General features: G+C 54.0%; 1 protein-coding gene across 3 annotated transcripts in view; it reads right to left on the bottom strand.

Annotated features, from left to right (window-relative positions):
- Nucleotides 1-27037, bottom strand: part of RBM19 (RNA binding motif protein 19) — a 120923-nt gene that overhangs the window by 76834 nt on the left and 17052 nt on the right. For all 3 annotated transcript variants that reach the window (NM_001045955.1, XM_024977098.2, XM_024977100.2), the window contains 7 exon segments: nucleotides 7086-7202; nucleotides 10539-10594; nucleotides 12442-12521; nucleotides 16368-16428; nucleotides 17266-17438; nucleotides 23827-23956; nucleotides 25355-25555. In NM_001045955.1, coding sequence (NP_001039420.1) covers nucleotides 7086-7202; nucleotides 10539-10594; nucleotides 12442-12521; nucleotides 16368-16428; nucleotides 17266-17438; nucleotides 23827-23956; nucleotides 25355-25555 — 818 coding nt within the window.

Raw genomic sequence — 27037 nt, 5'->3', positions numbered from 1 at the left:
CCAAAGAGCACGGGGGCCGAGAACAGCCGAGGCCGTCACGAGGAACAAAGACACCGCAGAGCAAGCTATTACAAAGCCACAGTAATTAAGACTGGGGGTATTGGCAAAGGGGAGACAAATAGACCCGTGGAACAGATTAGAGAGTCCAGAAACAGCCCCTCACATACGCGGTCACCTGATTTATGACAAAATCAATACTGCAGAGCACAGGGGAAAGAATGGCCTTTGCAATAAATGATGCTGGGCCGACTGAATATCCATGTGGGGGAAAAATGTCCCTTGATCTCTACCTCACGCCATACACAAAAATCAATTCCAGATGGATTGCATAACTACAAAGGGTCAAAGATTTCAGAGGAAAACATAGGAGACCGTCTTCATGAGCTTGGAGGAGGCACCGATTTCTTAAACAGGACCCAGAAAGTTCTAACCAAGAAAGGGAAGAAATGACAAATTGACAATGTTTAAAATTAAGAAACTCAGTTCATCCAAGGACACCGCTAAGCTACCCACAGAATGGGAGAGGAAGGGCATGCAATCCTACATCCACCAAAGGACTGGAATCCAGAATGTGCATGATTATGTAAAAAGTAACTAAGAAAATTAATAATAAAAAAAATCAGACAACCCAATTTTAAAAAAATGAGCAAAAGATTTGAATAGACATTCCACAAGGGTATATTCAAGCTGGAGTTCCAATACTTTGGCCACCTGAAGTGAAGAGCCAACTCACAGGAAAAGACTCTGATGCTGGGAAAGATTCAAGGCAGGAGAAAAGGGAGGCAGAGGATGAGATGGTTGGATGGTGTCACCAAGTTGATGGACATGAGTGTGAGCAAACTCTGGGAGATGCTGAAGGGCAGGGAAGCCTGGTGTGCTGCAGTCCACGGGGTCACAGAATCAGACGTGACTTAGCGACTGAACAATAACATGATCAAATCACCATAAAAGTATGAAAAGGGATTTGATTTCCTTAGCCATCAGGGAAGCACAAGTTAAAATCATGGGATGATGCTACTATATACGCACCAGATATGCCTAAAAAGAGAAAGACAGACACTACCAAGTGTTGGCGAGGTCAGTGGGCAACTGCAAGTGGAAACTGATAGAACTGATTTGGAAAGCATCTCAGTAATGTTTACTGAAGCTGACATATGCTCACCCATGACCCGGCAACTGCACTCCTATGGGTACACCCTACAGAAAAACACGCACATGGCTACTGACATACACAAGAATGTTCCCAGGAGCATTTGTTATTCAAAAAAGACAAAACACCGCAGACCACACAGTCACTGAGTCCAAATGTCCCACTCTGGTAGGGACGCTGCTAGTTCGGGAGGCCGTGTACATATAGGTGGGGCCAGGGGTACGTGGGAAACGTCTAAACCTTCCTCTCGATTTGGCTGTAAACCAAAAACTGCTCATAAAAAAACGGTCCTATAACAAAGCAAGCACACAAACAAACAAAAAAACTCAGCAAAGTTGGAGGAGCAGAGATACTCTGATGGAAAAAATGGCCTGGGTGCAGTTTGCAGAAATGGACAGGGCAATTCCTTGAGCTGAGACCTCACATCCTGTCTTCAGAGGGGTCAGCGGGGCCCTAGCATTACCTGTCACATTTGTCTTTTTTATAAGAGGGGGAAGAAAAAACTACTTTCTGTGTACAATTAAAACTAGAAGACAGAAACAAAGCCCCTTAGGGCATGCCCCGTCTCCTTGCAGGCCCCACGATCTCCTTTAGTCCGGGGCTCAGCAAACTTTCCCCATGAAGGGGTGGACTGTCAGTATTCCATAACCTTGTGGATCTTGTTTTGGTCATAACCACCCAACTCTGATGCTGCTGCAGGTGAGAGCAGCCATGGACAAAACCATGAATGAGCATGGCCAGGTCTGATCAGTGGATGCAGAGCCTTCTTTTCAGGGTCGCTCTGCGGGGGTGGCACTTGGCAGATGACAGGGGTGGGTGGAGGGGGGACCTGGGGACAGCTGTGCCCTCCTCACCCCACCCCTTCAGAACCTGGCTGAGGGTTTTCTCTCCCCCTCAACCCCTGACCCCGCCGCCTTCAGGACTGGTCCAGGCTGGCTCTCTCGAACGACCTGAGCTGTTTTTTGCAGGGCTTCTCCCTGGTGAAGGGGAAGTGGCCCCAGGCGTCTTCCAGGGAGTCTGTGGAGAGCAGGTAACAGGGCTCAAAGCTTCTGGAAAAGTACTGTGGACCACCAGGAGTTAAACCGGCAGTGACCCCGCCCTTGGGTGAGGGGAGACGCGGGTTGTGGGGGGAGCGCGAGAGAGGAACTCGGCAGGCCAGCTGCGTTTGGCCTTCCCTCCACGGTCCTGGTCGTGGTTACCGTGTCACTGCAAAAGGAAATGAGGAGGAGAGGGGGCCGGGGGCGGATGGATGCCATCCACAAAGCGGGCACAACAGGTGTGCTGGGGATGGGAGACGCAAGCCGAGTAATTAAGGCCTCTAGACACCTGTTGTGAGCTCACCCATTCACACCCCTGGCAGGTGGTTCGCACCTCTGAGGAAGGGGAAGAAACCTGCTCAGATGAAAAAGCGTCCATCTGCAGCCTGGGGCTGAAGGCTCAGCCTGCCCGAGGCGGCTGCGTTTCTGCCACCTGACATCCTGACCTCAGGGGACGTGAGGGCTGAAGGCTCAGCCTGCCCGAGGTGGCTGCGTTTCTGCCACCTGACATCCTGACCTCAGGGGAGGTGAGGGCTGAAGGCTCAGCCTGCCCGAGGTGGCTGCGTTTGTGCCACCTGACATCCTGACCTCAGGGGAGGTGAGGGAAGGGGCGTCTAGAGTGAGAGCCACCCTGCTGTGCCACTGCAGAGCTGTGTGACCCTGGGCAAACTCCTTAACCTCTCCATGTCTCACGCCCTGTCTTTATCAGATCCCACAGAGGAAGGCTTTGCAGTTAAATCCAGGTGCTCAGCACACATTTACTGGGAACCATCCATGCACCAGGGGCCTGTGGCCTCCACAGTGAACCACAGACCAACCCCAGAGCCAACCCAGAGAGCAGCGGGGACGCCCGCTTGACAGGAGACAGGGGTTCGATCCCTGGTTCGGCAGCGACTCACGTGCCACAGAGCAACGAAGCCCATGGGCCACGACTATGGACCCGGCGTGCTAGAGCCCAGAACCCGCAGCTGCTGAGCCCGCGTGGCCTTGGACCCGGCGTGCTAGAGCCCAGAACCCGCAGCTGCTGAGCCCGCGTGGCCTTGGACCCAGTGTGCTAGAGCCCAGAACCCGCAGCTGCTGAGCCCACGTGGCCTGGAGCTCACGCTCCACAAGAGAAGCCACCACAGCGAGGAGCCCGCGCACCGCAACTCGAGAAGAGCCCCTGGCTCTCCACAATTAGAGAAACGCCTGTGCAGCAACGAAGCCCCGGCGCAGTCAAAAATAAAATAAATACAAGTTTTTTAAAATGGACATACTCCAGAAAACTTCCAAGGATTCGGCACTGCTGTCAAAGACACAGGCTCTGTCTTTAGTCAGCCCTGCCCGGGGTTCCCAGCCCGAAGCCACTGGCTTTGTGCTGTTTAATAACCACAGCGAACACTGATTAACTACCCGCTCCGTACCCGGCGCTGTATTAAGTGCCCCACATGCATAATCTCACTTAATCCTTTTAACAGCCCTTGAGGCAACCACGTGGTGAGGGAGCCGGGTGCCAGCCCGAGCCGTCTTGACGACCCAGTGGTAGGATTCTGGGCTCTGGAGCTGGTTTCTCTTCTGGAGACAATGACGACAAGCACTCTGCAGTGCCTGGTGCAGAGGTTGGGCTCCAAAAGTCTGCTTCGTGATAGGGACAGACACTAATGATTATTACTGTGGCATCGTTATCAAAATTCACAGCACACGTTACCAGCAGTATGAGGACTGCTATTTCATGCCGGGGGAAACTGAGGTCCAGAAAGGGGGCAACAGGGAGGGAGCTGGGAAGTGCTACTCCATTTACTTTTTAGTTTTTGTTTTTTTTTTTGATGTGAACCATTTTAAAAATCTCTATTGAACTTGTTACAATATTGCTTCTGCTGTTTATCTTCTGGTTTTTAGGCCTTGAGGCATGTGGCATCTCAGCTCCCTGATTGAACCACACCCCTCTGCACTGGAAGGGGAAGTCCTAACCACTGAACCACGAGGGAGGTCCCACCTCCCTGACTTTTCTAAAGGGCGAGCCTTGAATTGGCCCAGAGGACAATCCTGTGGAGGCGTGGCTCTGCAGGGTCTTTGGGCACCCGTCAGGCTGGGTTTCAGAGGCTGGGGTCCGGTGCAGTGAAGCCCAGATGGAAGGCTGGCGGTCTCCAGGAAGGCCCAGGCCAACACTGCCTCAGCCGAGAAGCTGCTGCCCCCAGCTCACGGGCAGGGTCCCCCCAGGGGGGAGCTGCTGCCTCTCAACAGGTGGTCTCAAGAACCAGGCTACACTCTCCCACGGCCCTGCACTCCAGCTCGCACCCCTTGAGTGTGTCACTGTCTGTCACAGTCACTTTCTTCCCTGGTCCTTCATGAACAGGAGCCCATCTCTCCTGACATGGCTCTGTGCCCAGCAACTAGCGCAGTGCCTGGCACAAACGACACACCCTCACGGGATGGCAGTTCTACTAAAATGATCTGGGGACGGTAACTTCTTCAAGACCCAAGAGAAGGATTAGGGAGGTGCAGTTCATGGTTCAAGGCCCAGAGAGGTGCAGTTCCAAGCCAGGGCTCTGGGAGAGACCAAGGACACCCCACTTCCAGCTCAGTCGTGTGGTCCTGGGCTGGAAACCTCATCTCTCCAGGTCTCCAGCGTCCCTCTGGGTACAGAAGGGATAACAGCACCCCTCCTTTGCAGCGCTGCTCTGCTGCTTAAAAAAAAAGATACAGCACAGGAAAGCATGGTGTGGAGCCCAACACGCAGTGAGCTGTGGTCACGCCTGGTAGGATAAGCCCACAAAACTTGCCCATCAAAATGGACTGGACTGGTTCCCCTGAACCTTGACATCTTCCCCTGCCTCTGACCCGTGAGGGCTGCTGGCTTTGTCTGAAACTGGGTCTGGTTTTCTGGCCCAGCTTGTCTCTCTGAGAAGACTCACAGCGCCCCCTGCTGCCCACGCTCGGAATGGTCTCAAACTCCAGGCCGGGACACACAACAAAGCCAGGCTCCAAGAAGGCTCTGGGTTTTCAGGGGCTGATGAAAACTACTGCCGGGAATGGCAGGAAGAAGAGATGCCACGCGTAATGACGTTCGGGGAGGGACACTAATTCCCTGTCTTCTCAAAACAAACATAAAATGCAAGACAGACAGTGCTTTTCCTTCTCCATCTCGGTCTTTTGTTTCCCTGGATCAGTGTCATTCTCAGACTACAAAACCAAGCGAAGCTGTCATTTCGGCGAGATGCGATTCTCCACCCACATGTACAATCCTGGTTTGATCTGGCAGTTCTTTAAACTGGACTCCTCAAAAAGCAGGAGCTCGTTGAAACCAGCAGCCACGAGAGGCTCAGGGTACGTACCTTCTTGGGATGGCAAGCTCACTCTTCTTGACTTGTCTCCCCAGATATCGGGAGATGGAAAACAGCCCCCGCATTGTGACTCCACCTTACCAGAAATTATAACTAAGACCCTACTACTCAGAAACCGACAGGGCTAGCATCTTTGCATCGGCACCGTGCTGACCACGTCTGTTAATGAACGGCACACCAGTGTGTGATTTAGATTGTGGGAAGGAGGACAGGAGTTTTTAAAGGAAATCCCTCAAGTGGCTTCCCATTCTTTAAACCGCTAAGAGCAAAGAGAGTAGATTTCACACAACGATGATACATCCTTTCTAGTCTCCAAAATCTAGGACTTGTATCTTCCATCCACAGCTTACCTGGCAAGAAGCTAATGGGTAACCCTAACGGGGACTTGGCTCTCCCGATCCTTGTTCGAGAACTGGACAAACGCGGGATCAACAAACAAGGTCTAACACGCAGAATCCTAAATGCCCCCCACCCCACCTCCCACGTGCAGGCCAAGGGGCTACAGGTTCCCAGAACACTCCAAGTTTGCAGCCAGGCTCCCACGGTCTGCTAGGCTGGGGCCAACACGACCTGCCCTTAGGTTCTGAGAGCTTAGTGGCTTCTTCGCTGTGCTGCGTGGCACACACCTGGAGAGCGTGCTTGCTTTAAACGTTTCCCCCTTAGGCCCTTTCCCTAAAGACACTTCATCCAGGGCTTGGTACTAGGTGGTAGCTAACTTACCTGAACCAACTGGCGCAATGTTCCAGCACAGGGCTGCAAACCTGTGGCCCCGGGCTCTATCTGGCCCACGCATAGACTTTGTCCCACACGCGCTGTTTTTAGAAAGTGCGTTTTTAGTTGCCAACTTATTCTCCCCAAGGATCCAGATTGCCAGTTTCTCTAAACCTAAGAGAAGCACCTGAGACACCTAGATTGCCGCTGGCCTTCAGCCCGTCAGTCCCCACCTGCCAGCTCTCCCAGGCTGTTTCCTGCCTGGCCTCTGAGAGACCTCTGAGTTCTGATTCCTGTGTTAGCAGCTGGCGATGGACTACATAATGTAGGCACGCGATCTCCCCTCATTTCAAAAGGGGATTTCCACAGACAGCAATGTAGACCAGGGGTCCCCAACCCCGGCAGGATATTGGAATCCCCTGGGGCACTCTGATCCCAAGACCAATGTCTGGGTTCCACCCCCAAGGGAAGGAATGTAACTTTCTGGTGGCGGAGTCTGAGCAAAGGTGTGCTTATCAAAGTCACCAGGTGATTCACATGTGCAGAGACGGCAGCGGACTGCCTGCTTAAACCAAAGGGTGACTTGGGTGGCAGGATTTCGGGCCCATCGAGGGAGGAGCTGGGCTTCAGTCTGCCTGGTTCCTGCCCCTCCTGTAGGTCACCAGTGTGGATAGAGAAAAACTGATCATCCCATTTGCACACCTTTCTGCCCAGTGCTCTGAGACAGCAGTGTTTGAGATTAAGGGAGACACATCATTGGTGGCGAGAACATGACCTTTGAGAGACCACTGTGATGACCTTCAGCTCACCATCAAGGACCCGAAGGCCCAGCTGGCTCCCACCCAGCACAGCCTTGCCTCTCACCTGAAGAGCTCTCGGATCTCGCGGCTGTCAGCCTGGAAGGGGATGTTCCGCACCAGGATCTTGGAGGTCGTCTGCTTTCTGGGCGCTTGTTTCTTCCGGGCCGATGTCAGGGCTGGCCTGGTGGGTCAGGGGAAGGCTTCGGGTTATTTGGGACCTCGGCACAGCTGCTGCCCTCTGCTGACTCCACCCCCACCCCCACCACCAGCCCTGATGCTTTCCTCCTCTGCTCAGGTGAGGGACTCACAGAGTCAGTGTGGACGCAGCTGAGAGGAAGGGGAAGGGAAGGAGGGCTCCCTGGGTGGCATGCAGCCTAATTCTCGTCTCCGCTGCAGCTGTGGATGTCCAGGTGACACATCCCACCCAGGGGGTGCCTGCTGCCCTTCATCTGGGACTAGCAGGCACTCATGAACTCTGATGGGGGCAGCTGGGGCAGTTTCACCCCAAACCCAGTCTCCTCCGTATCTTTGCAGGTGCCCAGAGAGGCTCTGGCTGCTCCCCAGGTCTTGCTAGAGACATTTCATCACTGATCGGAAGCACAGCATACAGGGGCCTGGTGGTAGTGGTGGTTTAGTCGTTAAGTCGTGTCCGACTCTTGCGACCCCATGGACTGTAGCCTGCCAGGCTCCTCTGTCTATGGGATTTTCCAAGCAAGAATACTGGAGTGGGTTGCCATTTCCTTCTCCAGGGAATCTTCTGCGCTCAGGAATCGAACTCAGGAAACTCGGGTTTCCTGCACTGCAGGCGGATTCTTTATCAACTGAGCTACGAGGGGCCTGAAGCAGCTTCTAACCATGGAGGCAGGCCAGGGCTGCGAGAGGAAACTTTTCACCTGAGGCTCAAGGCCACCTGGACCCTGTCCCCCTGCTCTTCCAGGGAGACCTTCCGCTCCGTGGCAGCAGGGGAGGGTGGCAAGCAGGGGCATGAGTTGACCATCTGAGTGTCAGAGTCTCGTAGCCACTTAGAATTTGTGTGATCCTGAGCAAGTTATTACTTGGCCTCTCTGGGTCTCAGTTTTCTTGGCTGTACCACAGGCCTAATAACCGTCCAACCTTGTCGGATTGTTTGAGGTTTTAATGAGAGAAAGATGTGTCGAAACACTCTGCACTGTGCCCAGCACAGGGCAAGCCCTCCATAAACAGCAGCTGGTATTAAAATGACTTGTTCTGACTCATCTGAAGTCTGATCCACCGTCACCTCCTCCCCATCACCACTGAAACAGCAACCCACTCCCACCCCCTGGCTGTTTTTCTTCCTGGCACTCGTTACTGTCAAAAAAATTCACTTGGGGGTTTTTGGTTTTTAAACTTCATTTATTTTTACTTGGCTGAGCCAGGCCTTAGCCGCAGCACAAGGGATTTTCTATCTTCCTCACGGCATGCAGGGTTTTTGGTTGCAGCACATGGGATCTTTAGCTGTGGCAAGTGGAATCTAGTTCCCTGACTGGGGATTGAACCGGGGCCCTCTACATTGGGAGCACGGAGTCTTAAGTCCCTTTACATATTTAGTCGTGTGTCTCTCTGCTGTCTGTCTTCTAGGGCTGTGCTGTTCAACACAGTAGCCACCAGCCGCATGTGGCAAGCAATTAAATCGCAATTAACACGACACAAAATTAAGACATTCAACTCCTCAGCTGCTGGGTCATCCAACCTCCAAGGTGGTCCCCAACGGCCCCTGCCTCTTGGTATTTATGCCCCTCCTGCTCTCCTGTGAAACCAGGTCATAAGAGACACTGCAAGACACTGCCACGTCTTCCCTGTTCTCTCCTGGATCACCTGCTCTGGAGCTAAACCACTGCTGTGCCGTGAGGACACTCGTGCAGGCCTAGGGAAGTGACCAATGTGGTGAGGAACTGAGGCCTCCTGGCAACAGCCGTGTGAGGGCATCACTTTGGAAGCAAAACCGTCAACCTCAGTTGAGCCCTCAGATGAGACTGCAGCCCTGACCAGCATCTTGCCTGTGACCTCCTAAGAGACCCCAAGGCAGAACTTCCTAGCTAAGGTGTTCCTGAATTCCTCAACTTCAGAAGCTGTGCGATAATAAACAACATTTATTGTTTTAATCTGTCAAGTTTGGGGATACTCAGGTATAGTGTGACAGGTAACTAACACAGCGGTACCTGTCATGTCCCAAGCGCTCAAAAGCCATGCGTAGTGACAGTGCAGAGAGCATCATAGGATGTTCCCACCCCTGCAGAAAGGTCTATCAAACAGCACCACTTCAGAAACCCAAGGATTCTCCCTCCCCAGCTCCTGAGAAGACTGTCTGGTTCCCAGCAGACTTTCTGTAATTTTTGGTTGAATGAAAGAAAGACTAAACACGGCCTCGGAGTTGAGAACCTGTAAGATGACTTCAGCCTGACTCCCTGGAGTCAGGGGACTGAGAAGAAAAGACCAGCACCACTAGCTGAGTGATCATGTGCAGGGCATGTGCTAAATGCTTTGTGCACAATCTCCGGTTCTCACATTTTACATGATGGGCAAAGTCACCTACCCAAGGCCATGGAGCCCCCTGGATTAGAACCCAAAGCTGCGGGGCTCAAAGCTTGGACTCTCACTCTTAAGTCATGGCTCAGGAACCTCTGTTAGCTTCTGGGGGCTCCCGCACCAAGCCTGCTTCTGGCTGAAGATGCTCAGCATGGCATGGACCAGGTTGGGTCGAGACCACCAGATGTGGCCTAGGCAGGCTTCACAGGTAGCATTAGAAAAACAGACAGAGAAGGAAGAAACAGCAGCAGCTTCAGGTGAGCTCACCAGCAACCAATCTGCTCAATGACCACAGTGAGGTGGGGCGGGTGGCTCTGACAAGGACAACGACGAGAACGTCTGATCCCTACGTGCCGGCCGCTGTTCAAAGCACTCCTGGTGTATGAGTTCAACGAGGATGTGCGAGCGGGTGAAGACACAAGGACAACACTAAACCCCGAGAAGACTCCACTAGCTCACGTAACGGTCTTTGAGTGCAGTGGTCTGCTTCCATCTCTGACGCCTACTGAACCTCTTTTCGAATTAAGCAGAGGCTCTCTGGGCACTGTTGTCTGGCTCCAAGAAAGAAAGCCCCGTAAAGACGGAAAGAATAAGACGTCTAGGTCTTAACTGCTGCTTTTGGTTCATCAAAGTGCCAACAATTCGCAGCTGACTCTACCTTGGCTCACTGATACCAGCAAGAACAAGCCAGCTTTGCTTGCTTCTCTGGCCTGTATTCCTTCTGTTGTAATGAATGTGTATTACGTATCTACTCTGGGGACTGGCACCATCCCAGTTCACCAGGGAAAGGGCATCGAAGCTGGCATGTGGGGCACCCCCTTGATCAGGAAGGGGCCCCAGAGGTGAGAGGGGTCGGGTCGGGGAGGATGTTAAAGGGCCGTGAGACGCCCTCTGAGGCACCGGCATCAGGGCTAAAGGGACAGGTTCAGATCCAAGGGAAGGGCCAGGGGGTGCGGAGGTGGAGACTCACTTGGTGGCTCGTTCCGAGATCCTCACTTCCAGCTTGTGGCCGTCCACGACATGACCCTGTGAGAGGAGACAACACAGCCTGTCCCTCTGTCTTAGAAACATGCGCCTGTAGCCCCATCCTTTGCTGGAGCGGGCTCTGCTGAGCAAGGGGAATGGCAACACCAGGGGGCGCTGACTGTTTCAGGGCAGAGAAGCCCGCTGGGGTCAAGGACCAATGAGGGTTTCTTCCGGAAGTGGCTCCTGCTGAGCGTGGGCAGCAGCTGCCGGTGATGGAGACCCAGCCCTCGGAGTCCTCTCGGAGCCAAGAATGGCCTTAACCTTTAAGCCATTCGAGGGGCACAGAATTTTCCATTGTTTATAAGCATTTTCAGGCCAAGTAAGCCCCTTCGGTCTGGTTTCCAAAGAGAGAGTTTGGTTTGAATTGTAGGCTCTTGGAAAAAAAAAAAATTCTAAATCACAGCGGAGATGTCTCTAAAGCGAGGCTCTAACATGGGTCCCTTAGGCAAAACTGGTGTATTAGCAAAATTACCCTTGAAAATCCTTTAAATCTCCCATAAAATACAGCACACACAGCCTTGTACAAACGGCTCTGGGTGGCGGGCAACATGCCCACATGCAGCACACAGCAAGGCACAGAATGTAACTCTCCCGTGTGCGGGGGAATCTGAGACTTCTGGATTACACGGGCGAGAAAAGACGGACCACTGGGCGTGCACAGCTGAAATCCACTTAGAGGAGTACATGGCATCTAACGACACAGCTGGATTTCCACTGTCTCTTGAAAAAAACCCCAAACAAAACAAAAAACCAGAGAAGATGTGGTATGGCTGGGGCCCACCTGCCTGTGAGGCAGTAACTGGCTGAGGCCAAGACGTGGCCCCTTTGGATGGGGGACACTCCAATTCTGCTCTGGGTGATCCAGCCCCTGGCTAGTTTACACGGCCACCCTGGCCCCGTGGGCACCTGAGGTGGAGAGCAGAGAAGCAGAGGCCACCCCCGCCCCAACCCCCACCGAAACCCATTTCAGCTCTGTTGGGAGTCACCTTGGGCCAGGGAGAGAGTTGTCAGAAGTCTACACAACTGTCTACAAAAACAATCAAACGGGCTAAGCGCCCAGTCCCATTTCCTTTAACCCCTAAGGCCTTTCTCTTGACCAGCAAGCTCTACCGGGACAGACTCAGTTGCCTGGAGGGTCCCTATGATGAAGTCCGGCTCCCCAGAGAGGTGGCCCCGTATGGGTGCCCTTACCACCCAGAGTCCAGCCAGCACACATCTCAGAACAAGGAGCCAGGGGGCGCGGCCCTGGCTTGTAAACTCCGCCCTAGTCAGCTCCATCTCATTCTGCCTGCCCAGCCTAGACAGACATGGGCTGTTCCAAATACTGGTTTAAAAGGGATCCTGGACCCCTGTGGGGCCCTTCTATGCTCCCTGCACTTAGAAGCCTATTCAAGAGGCACAAGCTGAGTGCCCAGCCTGTCCGCAGTGCCCTAACCCTGGCCACCACCCCACATGGCAGGACAGGTGGCAGGTGATAGCGGGGAGCAAGGGGGTCTCCAGAAAGAAGAAGGTGCACAAGCAAACACTGCCCCTTGCCCCCTTTCTGCCAGGGAACCCGAGCCCTTCTCACGACCTGGTCTTGGTGTTACTTCTTCAGAGGTCTGCTCACCGGTCTCCTGAAGGCCGGGCACAAACCAGGCTCTTCTTGATCAAGAGAGTGAATGAGAGCACCGCAGGGACTGGGAGAGCGGAGGAAGCTGCAGGGCCTCAGGCCGCTGTCGCCTAGGGCCTCAGAAGATGTGCGCTTGCCTGCATTCCTGCTCCGTCTCAGAGGCTGGACAGGACACCGGCCCCACCGCCTGCCTAGCGCCGCCTCTGGGAGACCTTGGCCAAGACTCCCCGCTTACCTGGAGCTGCTTGAGAGCTTTCTGTGCCTGCTCCGGCTTCCTGTATTCCACAAACCCAAATCCCATGGACAGCAGCGCTCCTGAAAGAAACAGAGTTGGGAGTCGCACCAGGGTGCCCGGCGGGGAGGAAAACAAAGCTAGGACGGACCAAGTTCAAGGGCTCCCAGGGGCCCCCTGGACGTCCCCTCAACCCTCTGATTTCTTCATGCCCCTCTTGGTTCCCAGGAAGACCCCAGCCCCTGGTCTGCCATTTACTACTGGTCGTCTTGAAGAATCAGCCAACACGGTTACAGAGCCGCCACCTGAGGCCTGGTGGACTATTAATTAACAGATGATAGACACGATAATTAGCTTTGTGATAGAATCCCGTCTTCCAGAGGGAGGGATGACCGCCTTTGGGCCAAGCAGCAAAAAACTCTACCCAGGCAGTCCCCTGCTTCCACACGTCACACACAGAATGGACACACGCAGCAGAGTCAAGGGTGTCAGGGGCTTACTCTCCCAAGTGTTCCTGACCGTCCAGGGACCTCCGGTTCCCAGGTTTCAGACATCAGCTTGGGACGGGGGGGGTGACTGTGTTATGAGATCCTCTCTGGCTCCCTACTGCTGGGGCGTGAGTCCCGAGTTCAGAGAGCCAGGGACAGTGCAACCATTTATAGGGAATTTGGCTTCCTGTACATAAACGCGTGTAACTGCGGGGACATGCGAATAAGCTCTGTCTTGACAGCTCACCCTTTTGACACAAAATGGGATGCCGATTACTGACTGTATTCTGTATTCTTTTTCACAGCTTCACTCAAAGAGGGCTGGCTCAAGGCTGATGGGCTCAAAGGAAGTTCCAAGCTGTATCATCACTGGCTCAGTGGTCCTCATCTCTGCATTTCTTCTTTGTGAGGCTGCCCCTCTGCCACATGCCCCTGCGTGTGAGCATTTCTGCTCACAACCATGTGTTGTCACAACAGGGGGGGCCCAAGGCGGGAAGGCATTCCACAAACAGCCCAAATGTGCATGGCTCTCTGGGCAACACCAGGGAGGCTCAGACGGAACTGCTGGCTGATGGGCTGCACCGCCCTGTGGGGACTTCCAGTATTTGTGTGTCAGAGGATCTGTGCGCACTCTGTTCTCAGGGTCAAGGGTGTGGGTGGTGGGTGACGGGTGTCTGTGCACACAGGCTATTTAAAAAGTGCATCGAGCGAACGGCAAATACACGAAGTCAAGTTCGTCACCAAGTCACTGACGCTGTGCAGACCCATTCCGCCCTTCTCCTGCCCTGGGAGGCTGACAGCCACAGACAGTACAACCTGGGCTCCCTGGCCTTCTGGTTTCGTGTCGGGTTTAGCCAATGGGAAACCCTGATTTGAAATGGGTGGGCGGAGGAGAGCGCGTTGAGGGCCCTGGTTCTTTCCAAGCACTCCACTGTCTCCGTGCTCTGGTGTGTTCTGGCAGCACCAGTGGCCAATCCACACCCTTGGCTCTGCTGGTGGCTCTTCTTCTTCTTTTCTGAGTACTTCTTTATTCGGCTGCATTCAGTCTTAGGTGCGGCACGTAGGACCTTTAGTTGCAGCATGGGGGATCTCGTTCCCTGACCAGGTTGAGCCCCAGCCCTCTGCACTGGAAGCATGGAGTCTCACCCCCTGCCCGCCCTCCATCCCCAGGAAAGTCCCTGGGGGCCCCTCTTCTACGGCTCTGGTCACACACTCCTTCCCCGACAGCCTCTGAGCTCAGCAGGGGAGGGGTGCTCTCCCACAGGACCCACTGCCTCAGCATCCCCTGTGGGTCTCAGCCCAGCCCACGTCCAGGCACTTGCCCCCTTCATTACAACTGTCCCCTTGATGACCCCAGCTGAGCCAGCTTTCTGGTTCCTCTGGAGCCCCTCGCTGGTAACAGACACTGATGGATGAGCCCCAGAGAGCAGGGCTCTCAAACAGAGACTCTTGAAAGACAGTGTAGATTTTGAGAGCTGCTCACAACACCGGAAGACCAGATAACTGCTCTAAAGCTGAAGGGTGTTCTGGGGGGCCGGGAGGCAGGCTCCAGAGGGGCCAAGTGACACCAAAACCAGCAGGAACAGCCTCAGGTGGAGCGGGCGACCCCTCTGCCAGCATGACTCACGCCCCAGACTTCAGGGATCACCTCTTTTCCTGATCCAGCACAAGACAGCCTTCTTGTTGTTCACCTGATGCTTACATTGTAGCCTTTCCTTTGTAGCCTAAACTATGTATGCAGTTCTCGCGGGAACAGGGATGTCATGGTTTGAACGGTGGCCTATCCCCCGACCCCCCAATGTGTATGCTGAGGTCGTACTTTCTGCCTCTCTGAATGCGACCTTATTTGGAGACAGGTTCCTTACAGAGATAACCAAGTTAAAGATGAGGTCATTAGACTTCCCAAGTGGTGCTAGGGGTAAAGAACTCTCCTGTGCAAGAGACCTAAGAGACGCGGGTTCAATCCTTGGGTCGGGAAGATACTCTAGTGGAGGGCATGGCAACCCACTTCAGTACTTTTCCCTGGAGAATACCATGGACAGAGGAGCCTGGTGGGCTACAGTCAATGGGGTCTCAAAGAGTCGGACATGACTGAAGTGACTTAGTGGCATCAGGCTAAGCCCTAATCCAATTAAGACTGGTGTCATTAAGAGAAAAAAAAGTGGTGATGGGAGCGGGTGGATAGGTGTACACGGGGAGAATGCCGCGTGAACATGAAGACCTTCCCCTGCAAGCCGAGCAAGGAGGCTGGAACACATCCTCCCTGACAGCCCTCAGAACGAAGCAACCCTGCCTGCACCTTTATCCTGGACTTCTGGCTCCCAGAACCAGAGGGTGAACTTCTGCGGTGGAATCCACCTGGTTCCTGGTTCCTGCTTTGTGACGGCAGCCCAAACCAATACGGGGGAATGCCCCAAAGCCTGTGCCACGTGTCTGCTTCAAACCCTCCAAGGCGGCTCTGGGAAAAAGCCCAGACTCCTCTCCCCAGCAGGAAGCCTTCTGTGATGTGGAATCCACCTACCTTTCCAGGAGCATCTTCTGCCCCGTCGGTACATTCCCGACCTGCTACCACAGCCCTCTGCTGCCTCCTTCAGCCACACACCCCACTAACTGCTCCGTCTCCCTCCTCTGAGTCTCGATCTGACGTGGAGAACCCCTGGCTGGGCTCCTGTCCAGCCAGGCCCCCCGGGCTCTCATCACTAGCTCATTTTTTTCTTAGGACACAGTCGTGGGCTGACCCACATGGTATCCCTACAAATACCCCAAATTGAAGGGACAGGGACTCTTGTGACTGCAAAAAAAAAAAAAAGCAAGGGCCGAGGGCCTGCCCATCATCTGTAGGAAGCCAGGGCTGGAAAAGAAAAATAGACCAGAGGCCAAGGGACTCGTCAGAATGCCCAAGGTGGACTGGAGGGATGAAGGTGGTGTCTGCCTGGCCGAGGCACCCCAAGGCCAGTGAGGGGTGTGGCTGATGACTCAGTGGAGTGTTTCAGGTGCTCCACATCTGAGTGGTTGGTCTTGGGAGGGAAGTGGGAAAGCCCAAGGTGGGTCGGTTCCTGCTCCTCCCTGGAGAGAAGATCCTCCAGGAGCGCAGAGATGCTGGGAGGATGGAGAGGTGTCTGCCGCTGAACAGAGTCAACCCTGCCAGCCCCCTAACAGCCCTGGTCCGAAACCACCCCTGACAATCCAGGGTGGCAAAGGGTCTCGACTCAGGAGAAGTTGATGTGCATGGCTGCTCCCGTTGGAAACCGCGAGTCTCCATGCACCTAGAAACAAGGACCATTTTGGACGAGCCAGACAGGAGAGTGTGGGGCTGGCAATGCTCCAAAATGAAAGGAGACCTTCAGAATCAGTGGGCGAGAGGCACCCTCACCCCCCACCCACAGCAACACCATTTCTTTCACAATTGTTTCTCTCTGACTGAGCTCTCGTGTGAAATACCTGCTTTGTTCTTCTTCTTGGAAATGGAGCAGCTCTTCACCGCACCCACTTTGGAAAACACCTGGAAGAGAAGGTCGGCATGTGTCACCAGCTAATCCTGCGACTGGTACAGGCGCGTCTTGAAACAGGGGTCCCCAACCTCCAGACCGTGGACCGGTATCTCCAGTCAGATCAGCGGCAGTACTAGATCAGAAATAAAAATGCCCAAGAAATGAAATGCATTTGAACTATCCTGAAACCATGGCCTCTGTCCTGGTCTATGGGAAAATTGTCTTTCACAAAATTTGGTTGTTAGTGTCAAAAAGGTTGGGCCCACTGACTTGAAAGCTGGAGGGGACCCAGGTCACCGCAGGCGTGCAGAGGACGAGAGTAAAAGCAGAGGCTGCTGAGTTCCCCATCGTCTTCCCCTCTGCCCCCTCCTATGAATGCAACACTCTCGGCCATCAGGATCTCCTGGCAGGGCTGCCCCTGACGTGCTCACTGCTGTGCCCCTGCTTGGCTCTGCCAAGCCAGGAGACTGCGCTGGCCTGGCGTTTATGTCAACCTCGCAGACACCATGTGGGGAGGGGCCCGGTCTTCTGACTACAGCTTTCACACCGCGTACGCCTCCCCAGACGCCCCAACAGGCCCTCTCTTGTGTCTCACGTGCGCACGGATGCCCCTGCCAGCCCCCACACTGGTCTGGCCATGGCTCAAATCTCTGGGTGAGATGTCCACCACACAGCCTAGCAAAAGAGTCAAGCGGGTGGCTGTAGGTTATTCATCTACACGCTGCCGCAGGTCTCGCTTCCAGGCGAGGGGGTGGGGAGTGGGAAACAGATGCAGGGACCACAGGGATAGATCAGCAGACTGGAAGTCCCACCCCCACCCATTCCCTCTGGGCCAAGAAGTCACTTACTCCCTTCAGCGTCTCCTCGGTGGTGTCGAAGTTGAGATTTTTGATAAACAGGGTGCACCCGGGAAGGCTCTCTTCCTCCTCCTCCTCCTCTTCTTCCTCCTCCTCCTCCATCTTTGCTGAAGCGTCGTGTGCTGCTCTATCCGTCGGCTGTTCACCTTCTGGGGTCTCACCATCTGCACAGGCCAACCGCCCCCCCCCCAACAAAAGAAATCCATTAAATGATGTCTTACCTGCCTAAGCACCAGGACCTAAAGCACAGAACCTGCTAGACCAAGGGGGATCAAGAGGGTTCTGTCTCTGAGTGGCCAGCGTCAGGAAGGGACAGGACTTGGAGACTCTGGCTCATGCTGGGTTTTAGCAACTCTTGGAGGGCAAAGTTGGGGAGGGGAGAAACTATCCTGCTCCTGTCTTCAAGAGAAAGAAGTATGCAGCACAGACCAAAAACCAGGAGCCCTAACTTAGACGAATCAACATTCGTCTGAAGGAACAGCATTGCAGGGGAAGGGAAGGGCAAGAGTGAGGTTGTGAGTTACAGGGTAGGCGTATGGCTGCAACTTGGGCCACTGGTCAGCCCTGGTGGTGAGTGTGGAAGCCTCTTGAGGCTGAGAATCGCATCAGGACCTCCTGAGAAGTTATGCTGCTGGGAAATGTATTCTATTTGGGTCAACCTCCCTAGTTTCTTTCATGATCAGGGTCTGGGGATAATCACCCTTCCCCCACAGATTTTAGAGGCTCCTCCCATACCGACCCCCACCCCCGCCAACCACGACCACCCTGGGGAAATCAAACCTCATCTCAGCCATTCTCCAAGGCAGTTCATCACCACCTCTCCAAGGCTCCCTCCCCAACCCCAGGTCTGAGCCCTGCACACAATGGGGACCCTCCATTCTCTTATGAACACTTGCATTCAAGTAGTTCAAGCCCAAGGGAGCTGCTGGGGTTTCAAATCCATCCCCTGTATCCTCATGCTGAGCACCAGAGCCATCCCCATCTCCCTGGCCCTTTCTGATGCAAGCCCACTGCCAGCCAGTCCTAATTAAACTTCAACCACTTTGTCATGAAACAATCCTTTCAAGTCCTAATGGAAACAGCAACAGTGAGGACTTTGCCATTCCACATCAGTTGAACGGGCAGCCTCTGCTGTTGGCACTCCCTTGGAGGTGAACCTAGAATCTAGACTCTCGCTCCAGGACAAAAAAGAAGAAATCTACATGAAGGCTCCCTCCCCTACCCGAGAAACTCACACAATTTATCCAACAAGTGACTCCGTGGGGTGGCCATTTGTCCTCAAAACTCAACTTTCAAAGCAAAGCGGGGTGGAAAAAAAGTATTGTTAATGACGGGGAAGAAAGCTATGCAGAGGCTAAAACTCCAGGTTCTGAATGAGAACTTCAATTGGAAAGAACACCATGACCTTCAGCTTTGAAGGACACCCGCCCCACTGGCTCTCCTTGTGCCCGATGTCTTGGAGATGAAAGGAGAAAGGAAGAGATGCTGATCAGATGCCCCACTGCGTGCACGGGCTGGGCCAGGCACTGTGAGAACGTTATCCCATTGCTGACTACAGTGACACATCACCATAGATGGGAGGGGCCCGAAGAAAGTCCTGGAAGTCGCTGCATCTGAACCCTAAACCCCAGGCATCTTCAGGTCGGGAGAGAGGTTCATGGGAGACTAACTGAAAAGAATTTTTTTCTGCAGAAAAGACTGGTGGGATTGATGGTAACCAGGAGAGCTCACGGCCATTTAAGTGGCAGCCTGTTCTTGGCACCAGCCAACGGCTGCCATGTGGGAAGATGGACCCAAGTTGTGGACGGGTGCTCGGAGCTTTCACAAGAAGCTGCAGGCTCGTGGCTAAGGGCACAGGCCTTGGAGCTGGTGGCTGTGGGGCACAGCCTGGCTCTTTCCAGATGTGGCACTTGGTAGAAGTCACTCAACCTTTCTGTGTTTCCTTCTTTCCATTCAGAAAAGGGGAAGAGCAATCACACAGTTACGAGAGTTAATGCACAGAAGCCCAGTTAGAACAGTGGGCCAGGGGGAAACGCTGTGAATCCCCAACTCTGAAGGCCGATGGCCCTGAGAAGCAGGCTGGCCCACGGCAGGCTGTAGAGAACAGCGGGTGCCACAGCTCTGAGTCCAGGGGACTGTGTCTCTGCCAGCCACGTCCCTGGGAAGGGCTTCCTCCTCCCCGGGTGTCCAGGCCCTGCTGTGGCCCACGCCCAGGTCTAGAGAGGTGCGCAAATGGCCAAGGACGAAGCCAGAGGTCGTTGTGAAGTGCACTTCCTCCCCTGACCTCCAGTGGGCAGAGGACAGGAAGATGGGGAAGGAGAAAGGATGTATCATGAACCACATAGATGCTTGTCAACGACCTCACCAGGATCAAGGAAAAGAGGGAAGAAGCAGGAGCAGGATGGGGCCGGGGGTGGGGGTGGGGGTGCTGGGGACCAGGCGGGAGGCTTGGAAAGCAAGGTGGGGTGGAAGGGGGCTGGGAGAGGCGGGGGGTGAGGGGGTATGCTTCCATCTGTGGTTGGCACAATAAAATCCAGTCACGCGTCGCCACATGGGGCTTTATTATAATCGGGCCGCAGAATTTACGGTGGCTCCCTCCCCTTCCCGGCTCTGGGCGCGGAAGGCTGACAGCACAGACTGTTATCAGTTGCAAGCAGCTTTTCAGGACCTCCCCCCACTCGGAGCCCTTTATCTGGAGGTGAGGGTCTTGGTTGTGGAGAGATAAAACACACTGTCCCCCTCCCTCGAGACGGGTACAGAGAATGGAGGGCTTTGCAGAAAAGAAGGCGGGGGCAGGGGGAGGGGAGAGGGGGGCAGTGAACAAAAACTCCTCCATCCATTCCCCTCCTGCTTGCCTTCCTGGGGAGCCTGGGAAAATCCAGGGCTGGGGGCTGGCTGAGTCCCCAGGGCCGAGGGGACGGGGAGCTGGGGGAGCTTCGTGGACAGTGTGTAGAGGGCGGGCGTGGGGGAGGAGCGGGTGAAAACGAACAGCTCAGGGACCATGTATGTGATATGAGTAAGAAAGGGAACAAAAAAGGGTGAACGGAGGCCGGGAGATGAGCTCTGTGGGGATCTGCCTGCCGACGACGCTGGACTCAGTGGGGCCTCAAATCAGCACAGGCGCACACAACTTCTTGGCCCCAAATCCCCTGTATTTGCCACAACTACAGGCTCCCTCCTCCCTGCGCCAAGGCCGCCTTTGTGTGAGTGGCCGCAGGACCTTGGACAGCAGCCCCTCGCAGGAGGCAGGGCCTGGTCTGGTGTGCTCAACACCTGCACTCTGGGGGTGGGCGGGGCAGTCCTCTACTTTCTGACCAGAGTACACTATTTTGGCAAAGCCTCCCCTTGAACGGCTCCAGAACATTCTGCGTCCAGGGCCCACATCTATGACTGTGACATCTCAGCTACCCCCTAAAAGCTCCCCGTCTCCCGATCAGCCTGGGAGCTTCTGGGGAAATCCTGGTCACCCCAGCTCAGCAGCTGGCATCTGGCTGATGCTCAGGGCTGAATTCGAGACCATCCGCTTCAGCTGACAGTGCTGAATTAGGCAGGACGCGGGTCAGAGTAATGGTGATGGACGGGTGGCTTCTCACCGCACTCTCACAAATGCCTCCTGCCCGATGTACAGATGCAGAAACAGCCTCGGAGAAGGCTGGTGGCCTGCCCGGTCACAGGGCTAGGAGAGGACAAGGAAGACAGAGACTTCCCCAGGAGTCATAAGCCTCAAATCCTGAGGACCCAGAGTGCTTAGTGCAGGGCCTGGCGGGGAGGAAATGCGGCTTTGGCCTGTGGACTTGCTCAGCAACCACTTCCTGCTCTCCCACCAGACACTGGGTGCTGCTTTGCCAAGGGCTGGGGTACAGCAGTGCGCAGAAGCGGTGCCCGCCCTGTGGGATGGACGGCTAGTGAGGGAGTCCGACAGACAGGAAGTGAAGTGAAGCCGTAACAATGCACATCTGAAAGTGATAAGCGTTTGCAGCAAAGTTAAGAATGAGGTGAGGACTTCCCTGGTAGTCCCCTGGTTAAGAATCTGCCTGCCGATGCAGGGGACATGGGTTCGATCCCAGATTGGGAAAGATTTCATATACTGCCTCGGGGTAACTAAGCCCATGAGCCCCAACTACTGAGCCCACAGGCCCTAGAGCCTGTGCTCTGCAACAAGAGAAACCACCGCGATGAGAAGCCCGAGCACCGCAATGAACAGTAGCCCCCATGTGCCCCAAATAGAGAAAGCCCGCGCGCAGCAACCACCACCTAGCACAGCCAAAGCTTAATTAATTTTAAATAAAGAGGGAGGTGAAGGGGTGGGTGAAAATCGGCACCCATGAGGGGAGCCACGGCGACGACGGCCACGGATGGCACCACATGCTGAGGCTGAACTAACGATGGAGCACAAATCCTCCAATGTCACCAAGCTCTACTCCATGCTGGGGCTCGGGACACAGGACAAGGATGACCCAGGCCCTACTTTTCACAGGGGGAGATAGAGACGCACAGAAATCCCTTTTCCTGCATTCATTCACTCCTTCGACTCACATTCATTGAGCCACCCTATGCCTGGGGCCCCACGGGGTGCTTGGCACCCAGCAGCGATGGATGTTAAGCAAGTGAAACGAATAGACAGGATAAATACAAACTGTGACGAGCGCCACAGAAGAAAAGGATGGCGAGACAGGAGGGGAGCACCAGGACAGGTGTAGAAGGGCGCAGCCACGTGGCAGCAGCCACCACGCTCAGCGATCCCACCAAGGCAGGGAGAGGCCTCCGCTGGTCTGTTCCCAGGACCCTCACTCCTGGCAAATCCGTGCTCTAAAGGAGGACTTGCTTTTGGACAAAAAACAAGAGTCACGTCCAAGTTTAATAACTTAAGTGAAAAATCAAAGTTGACGATAATTTGAGGCTGATGGCTGATTAAGAAGAAATCGTCATTACATAAAGAAAATTCCTTTTGAAGAGAGCATAAGCAGGTTGGAAGAGAAGGCTAATCCAATCTGTAGACAAAAATAACTCACAGACGGGGGCTACTGAGGGACTTCTGAAAGATCTGTATCCATGGTTGGTAACCACAATGGGGAGGGGTGCTTTGGGGGCCCCACAAAGCAGAGACTGAGGACTTTTCCTTCCTAACGGAAACGAGGCTTCTTGTCCAGGGGCTCCCAATGCCTTGTAGCGACCGGGCCAGTCCTGAAGGCGGTTTTACCAATCCAGGGCGAACTGGGAAATGCAGACAGCTTAGGGAGGTTTGTGACCAGCGAGGTCTATTCAGTTAAACGGCTGTTCTTTCATCTGAGAATTTTGTTTCCCACTGCTCACTTCTCCCACTCCTATAACACCCATTCTTTTATTAGGGGTAGATGGGAGATGCAGTTCTTTAATCCTTATTTGAATAAACTGGCAACCTGATGATAAGATGGGGGTAAGGAGGAGGGATATTACCGATGGGCGAGATCTTTTTTTAAAAAACTGTTTCTCGTTTTTATTTATCTATTTTTGGCCAAACCGTGTAGCACATGGGATCTTAGTTCTCTGACCAGGGAGAGAATCTGTGCCATGCCCCCTACAGTGGAAGCCTGGAGTCTTAACCATTGGATCACCAGGGAGGTCCCCAGGCAAGATCTTACTGTCTGGTTAAGGGGCTGCCAGGTCCCCTCTAAAGATCTCAGATTCTAGGACGGAATCATAGGCCTCTGACCAAGTGGTTCTCAATCGAGGGCTGCACTGTCCCCTAGAGGACACCTGGCATGCAGGGGACATTACAATTACAGGGGACACTCCTGACATTCAGGGAGCAGGGTCAGCAAGTTGTCTTACAATTCAATCTGCACAACAGGGCTGACACGGAAGAGCTGTGCTGCTGAGCACCAGCAGCGCCCCCTCCCCACCCAAGCGTGAAGCCGGTGGGGTCTCAGGTCCCTCCCCTTTCCTGCCTTTGCAGTCACTGGACACCAGAGGGTGCCATACCATCCCAAGGACCCAGAGACTGAGTATCTCTCCCAACAGCCAGGCTCACCTATCCTGGCAGATGTATGAACTAGAAGGCTGTTTTCTCTTGCTCTGTTCTGAATCGCTCCTAATAGATTCTACCTGCCTTTTTTCCCCTTTCACAATGAAATGAATTGCCAGTCCAGGTTCGATGCATGATACTGGTTGCTTGGGGCTGGTGCACTGGGATGACCCAGAGGGATGGTACGGGGAGGGAGGAATGAGGGGGGTTCAGGATGGCGAACACGTGTATACCTGTGGCAGATTCATGCTGATATATGGCAAAACCAATACAATATTGTAAAGTAATTAACCTCCAATTAAAATAAATAAATTTATATTAAAAAAAAAAGTCAGCCTACCTTAACCATACCCATCATTTTTATGTTCTGTTTTTTAAGGACATTTTTTGTACCTATAAAATCCAAGAGTCGGGCACCCACCCACCAGTCTCAGGATGAAAAAAATTTTCAACCAAATACCTGATACACAATTTGGTGCTGCCCCCAGCCCTCCGTCCTTCCCCTGCCTGCTGCCTCAGGACACCGTGATCTCAGACCCAGCTCTCACCGGTCTCTGGCTCCATCCTGTCTGTTCCCGCTGGTTCCGCTGGTGCATCTTGGGGTTCTTCTTTCTGGGGGATTGGGCTGGAAAAGACGCCCATTGGAGCCCACTCCAAATAAAGGGGGACGTGGTGGAACTGCAGAGAAGCGGGGAGAGGGACTCAGTCCACAACAGAGACCAAGAGCTTGAGGCTCAGAGTATGGTGACCCTCTTCCCTGACCCCAGGGAGTGGAGTCAGGAGGAGGGGCACAGCCTAGAGCCCTATGTGCCGCCTGAGCCCTGAGAACAGGGGGCCGCTGCTGCACCTCGGGGTTCAGGGGAGAAGTCAGAGCATCTGCTGTCACTGGACACATCTGTGTCCCCTCAACCTTCTCTAACAGGGTGTGAATGGGAAGCGGAACTGGGGGCAGAACCATGGACACAGGGCAGCCCCCTGGAGGAAGTACAGCAGGCCATGGGACAGCCGGCTTTCTCTCCTTCCACAGACTCACACTCACAGACCGTGCTCGTGCACACGTGTACGTGCAGAGGGTTGTTTTTTTTTTTTAAGGATAAACAAGACAAACGGTCTGCAAAGCACTGAAGAGCCTGATAGACAGTAGCTTCTTGCAGCGGGTTGCATGGCTGCCTGGAGCCACCAAACGCTGGAAGTGGCCAGGAAAGATCCGTGCCCCCACCTCCAAGAGCCTTCAGAGGGAGCATGACCCTTGGCCCCTGAACAGCTTGGTTTCAGCGTTCAGACCCCCAGAACTGTGAGAGAAAACATTTCTGTTCCTTTAAGCCACTAAATTAGTGTTATCATGGCAACCACAGAAAGGAATACACTAATACATATATTTTTTCCGTAATCACCAAAGGGCTTCCCAGGTGGCACTGGTGGTAAAGAACCTGCTTGCCAATGCAGCAGACATGACACATGGGTTCGATCCTTGGGTTGGGAAGATCCCCTGGAGGAGGGCATGGCAACCCACTCCAGTATTCCTGCCTGGAGAATCCTATGGACACAGGAGCCTGGCAGGCTGCAGTCCACGGGGTCAGAAAGAGTTGGACACAACCGCAGTGACTTAATGGCAACCCACTCCAGTGTTCCTGCTTGGAGAATCCCAGGGACAGGGGAGCCTGGTGGGCTGCCGTCTACGGGGTCGCACAGAGTCAGATGCGACTGAAGTGACTTAGCAGCAGCAGCAGCAGCAGTGACTTAGCATACACCAAAAGGAGGAAGCCTGCCTTTTGGCTTTCAACTAATCTTAGGTACAAGCCATCCAAAGCAGCATGGATGATGGTCAAGTTCACAGGGCACTAGAAAGCTGAGGGGCCCAGGGTTGGCAGGGAACCAAGGCAGGCTTCCCGGGGGATGTGTGGAGCCTGCCTTTCACATTTCCCATCCAAAGGTGCTCCCAGGGGCAGGGTGACAGTTGCAGTCCCGACAGTGACGGTGGTTTCCAGCACACGCCGGGTCTAAGGTCTATGCCAAGATGGCCCATCCGTCAGCTCCCTCTGTCCCCTCCTGGAAGCGGGGCTCGGGTGGCCCTACCTTGGAGTAGGCCAGGTGTCGGAAGGCCTTGCGGGCCTCCAGCGGCTCCAGGAACTCCACGATGGCTGTGATGCCACCCTCTGGCAGGAGCACACGGCCCAGGCTGCCGAAGCGGCTGAAGGTCTCCTGCAGCTCAGCTGCCAGGGTGCCCGCAGGGAGGTTCTTCACCAGGATCACGGTCTTGCTTCGTTCAGCAGCAGCCTGCAGGGAGGGGGACAGGACAGGTCAGGTGGGACGATGGAAGGGACTCACTGGACCCCCACTGGCAGCAAGTGAGGGGTGGATAAACCCACACCAGGCGCCCACGTGAGACCAGGGGCACCAGGCCCTTAGGAAGCTGGCCCAGGAAACCCTACCCTCTCTGGAGGGGGATAAGGGGCAGGGATGAAGGTGAGGGCTCCAGGGTTGTACCCCCCTCCCCCGCCGGGTCAAATTCCAGCCCCTCCACTTCTGAGGCGAGGCAGATTCTGACACTGCCTCACCACAGCTGGACCTTCCAGAACACTCCAGCCAGGGCCGGGACCTGAATCCCTGCACTCAGGGCCTTTGCCAGAAACTGAAGATCACCTGTTGCCACACGTGTGAGGAGTTAACACCGAGTGGGAGCGGCCCATGGTCCTCTGGAGTTGGTACGTCCCCAGTCCCTTGGGTGGGACAACTCCCATGTGAATTGGGTGAGTGTTCCCCCCGGGAAAGCCTCAGCCTGCCGCCCCAGCAGCACAGCCTGTACTGGGCTCATCCGCCCCCTCGCCCGTTCTTGCCTGTGTGTTCTGTTCAATGAACTACCTGCGCTTGAATCTGTCTCTGAACTGGCTTTTGGAAGAACCCAAACCAAGATACCAGGTGTCCGACCTTGAGACATACCCTCGGCTATGGCTCAGCTGATCACCTTTCACGGGGACACGACACCCATTTCATGGATCATTCCGGGAAAAGAGTCTATCAAGTTGACATAAGCAAACTGATTCAGCATGAGCTGGCTAACGTTAGAAATTATTTTCTTAAAAATGAATGGCAGATGGAGCGCAAGAGCTGAAAAAATTAACAGGAAGAATTCCAGGCATGGGGTCTATCTGGGTACAAGTCTCAACTCAGCCACGGGTCTAATTTGAAACCTCTGATCAAGTGCTTTTCCTCTAGGCCTATTTTCTTTTCCTTTGTTTTATACTGGAGTATACTCGGTAAAGAATCTGCCAATGTAGGAGATGCGGGTTCAATCCCTGGGTCTGGAAGATTCCCTGGAGAAGGAAATGGCAACCGACTCCAGGATTCTTGCCTGGAGAATCCCATGGACAGAGGAGCCTGGGGGGTCACTAACAGTCGGACATGACTGTACAGCTAAACACCACCACAGCTGACTTACAACACTGTGTTAGTTTTCAGGTTAGAGTGAAGTGATTCATTTATACATACATTCGTTCTTTTTCAGTCTTTTCCCATATAAGCAGTTACAAAATATCGAGTTTCCTGTGCTCTTCAGTAGGTCCTTTTTTTTTTTTTTTTTTAAATTGTGTTTATTTTCTGGCCATGTGGCTTGTGGGATCTTAGTTTCCAGACCAGGTATCGAACCCATGTGCCTTGCAGTGAAAGCATGGAGCCTAACCACTGGACCACCAGGGAAGTCCCTAGTAGGTACTTTTTGGCATTTTTTTGGTCACACTACTTGGGATCTTAGTTCCCCAA

Source organism: Bos taurus, chromosome 17 (genome assembly GCF_002263795.3).
Source record: "Bos taurus isolate L1 Dominette 01449 registration number 42190680 breed Hereford chromosome 17, ARS-UCD2.0, whole genome shotgun sequence".
Classification (NCBI taxonomy): domain Eukaryota; kingdom Metazoa; phylum Chordata; class Mammalia; order Artiodactyla; family Bovidae; genus Bos; species Bos taurus.
Note: the sequence above shows the minus strand (reverse complement) of the source record. Positions and strands in the feature narration are given on the sequence as shown.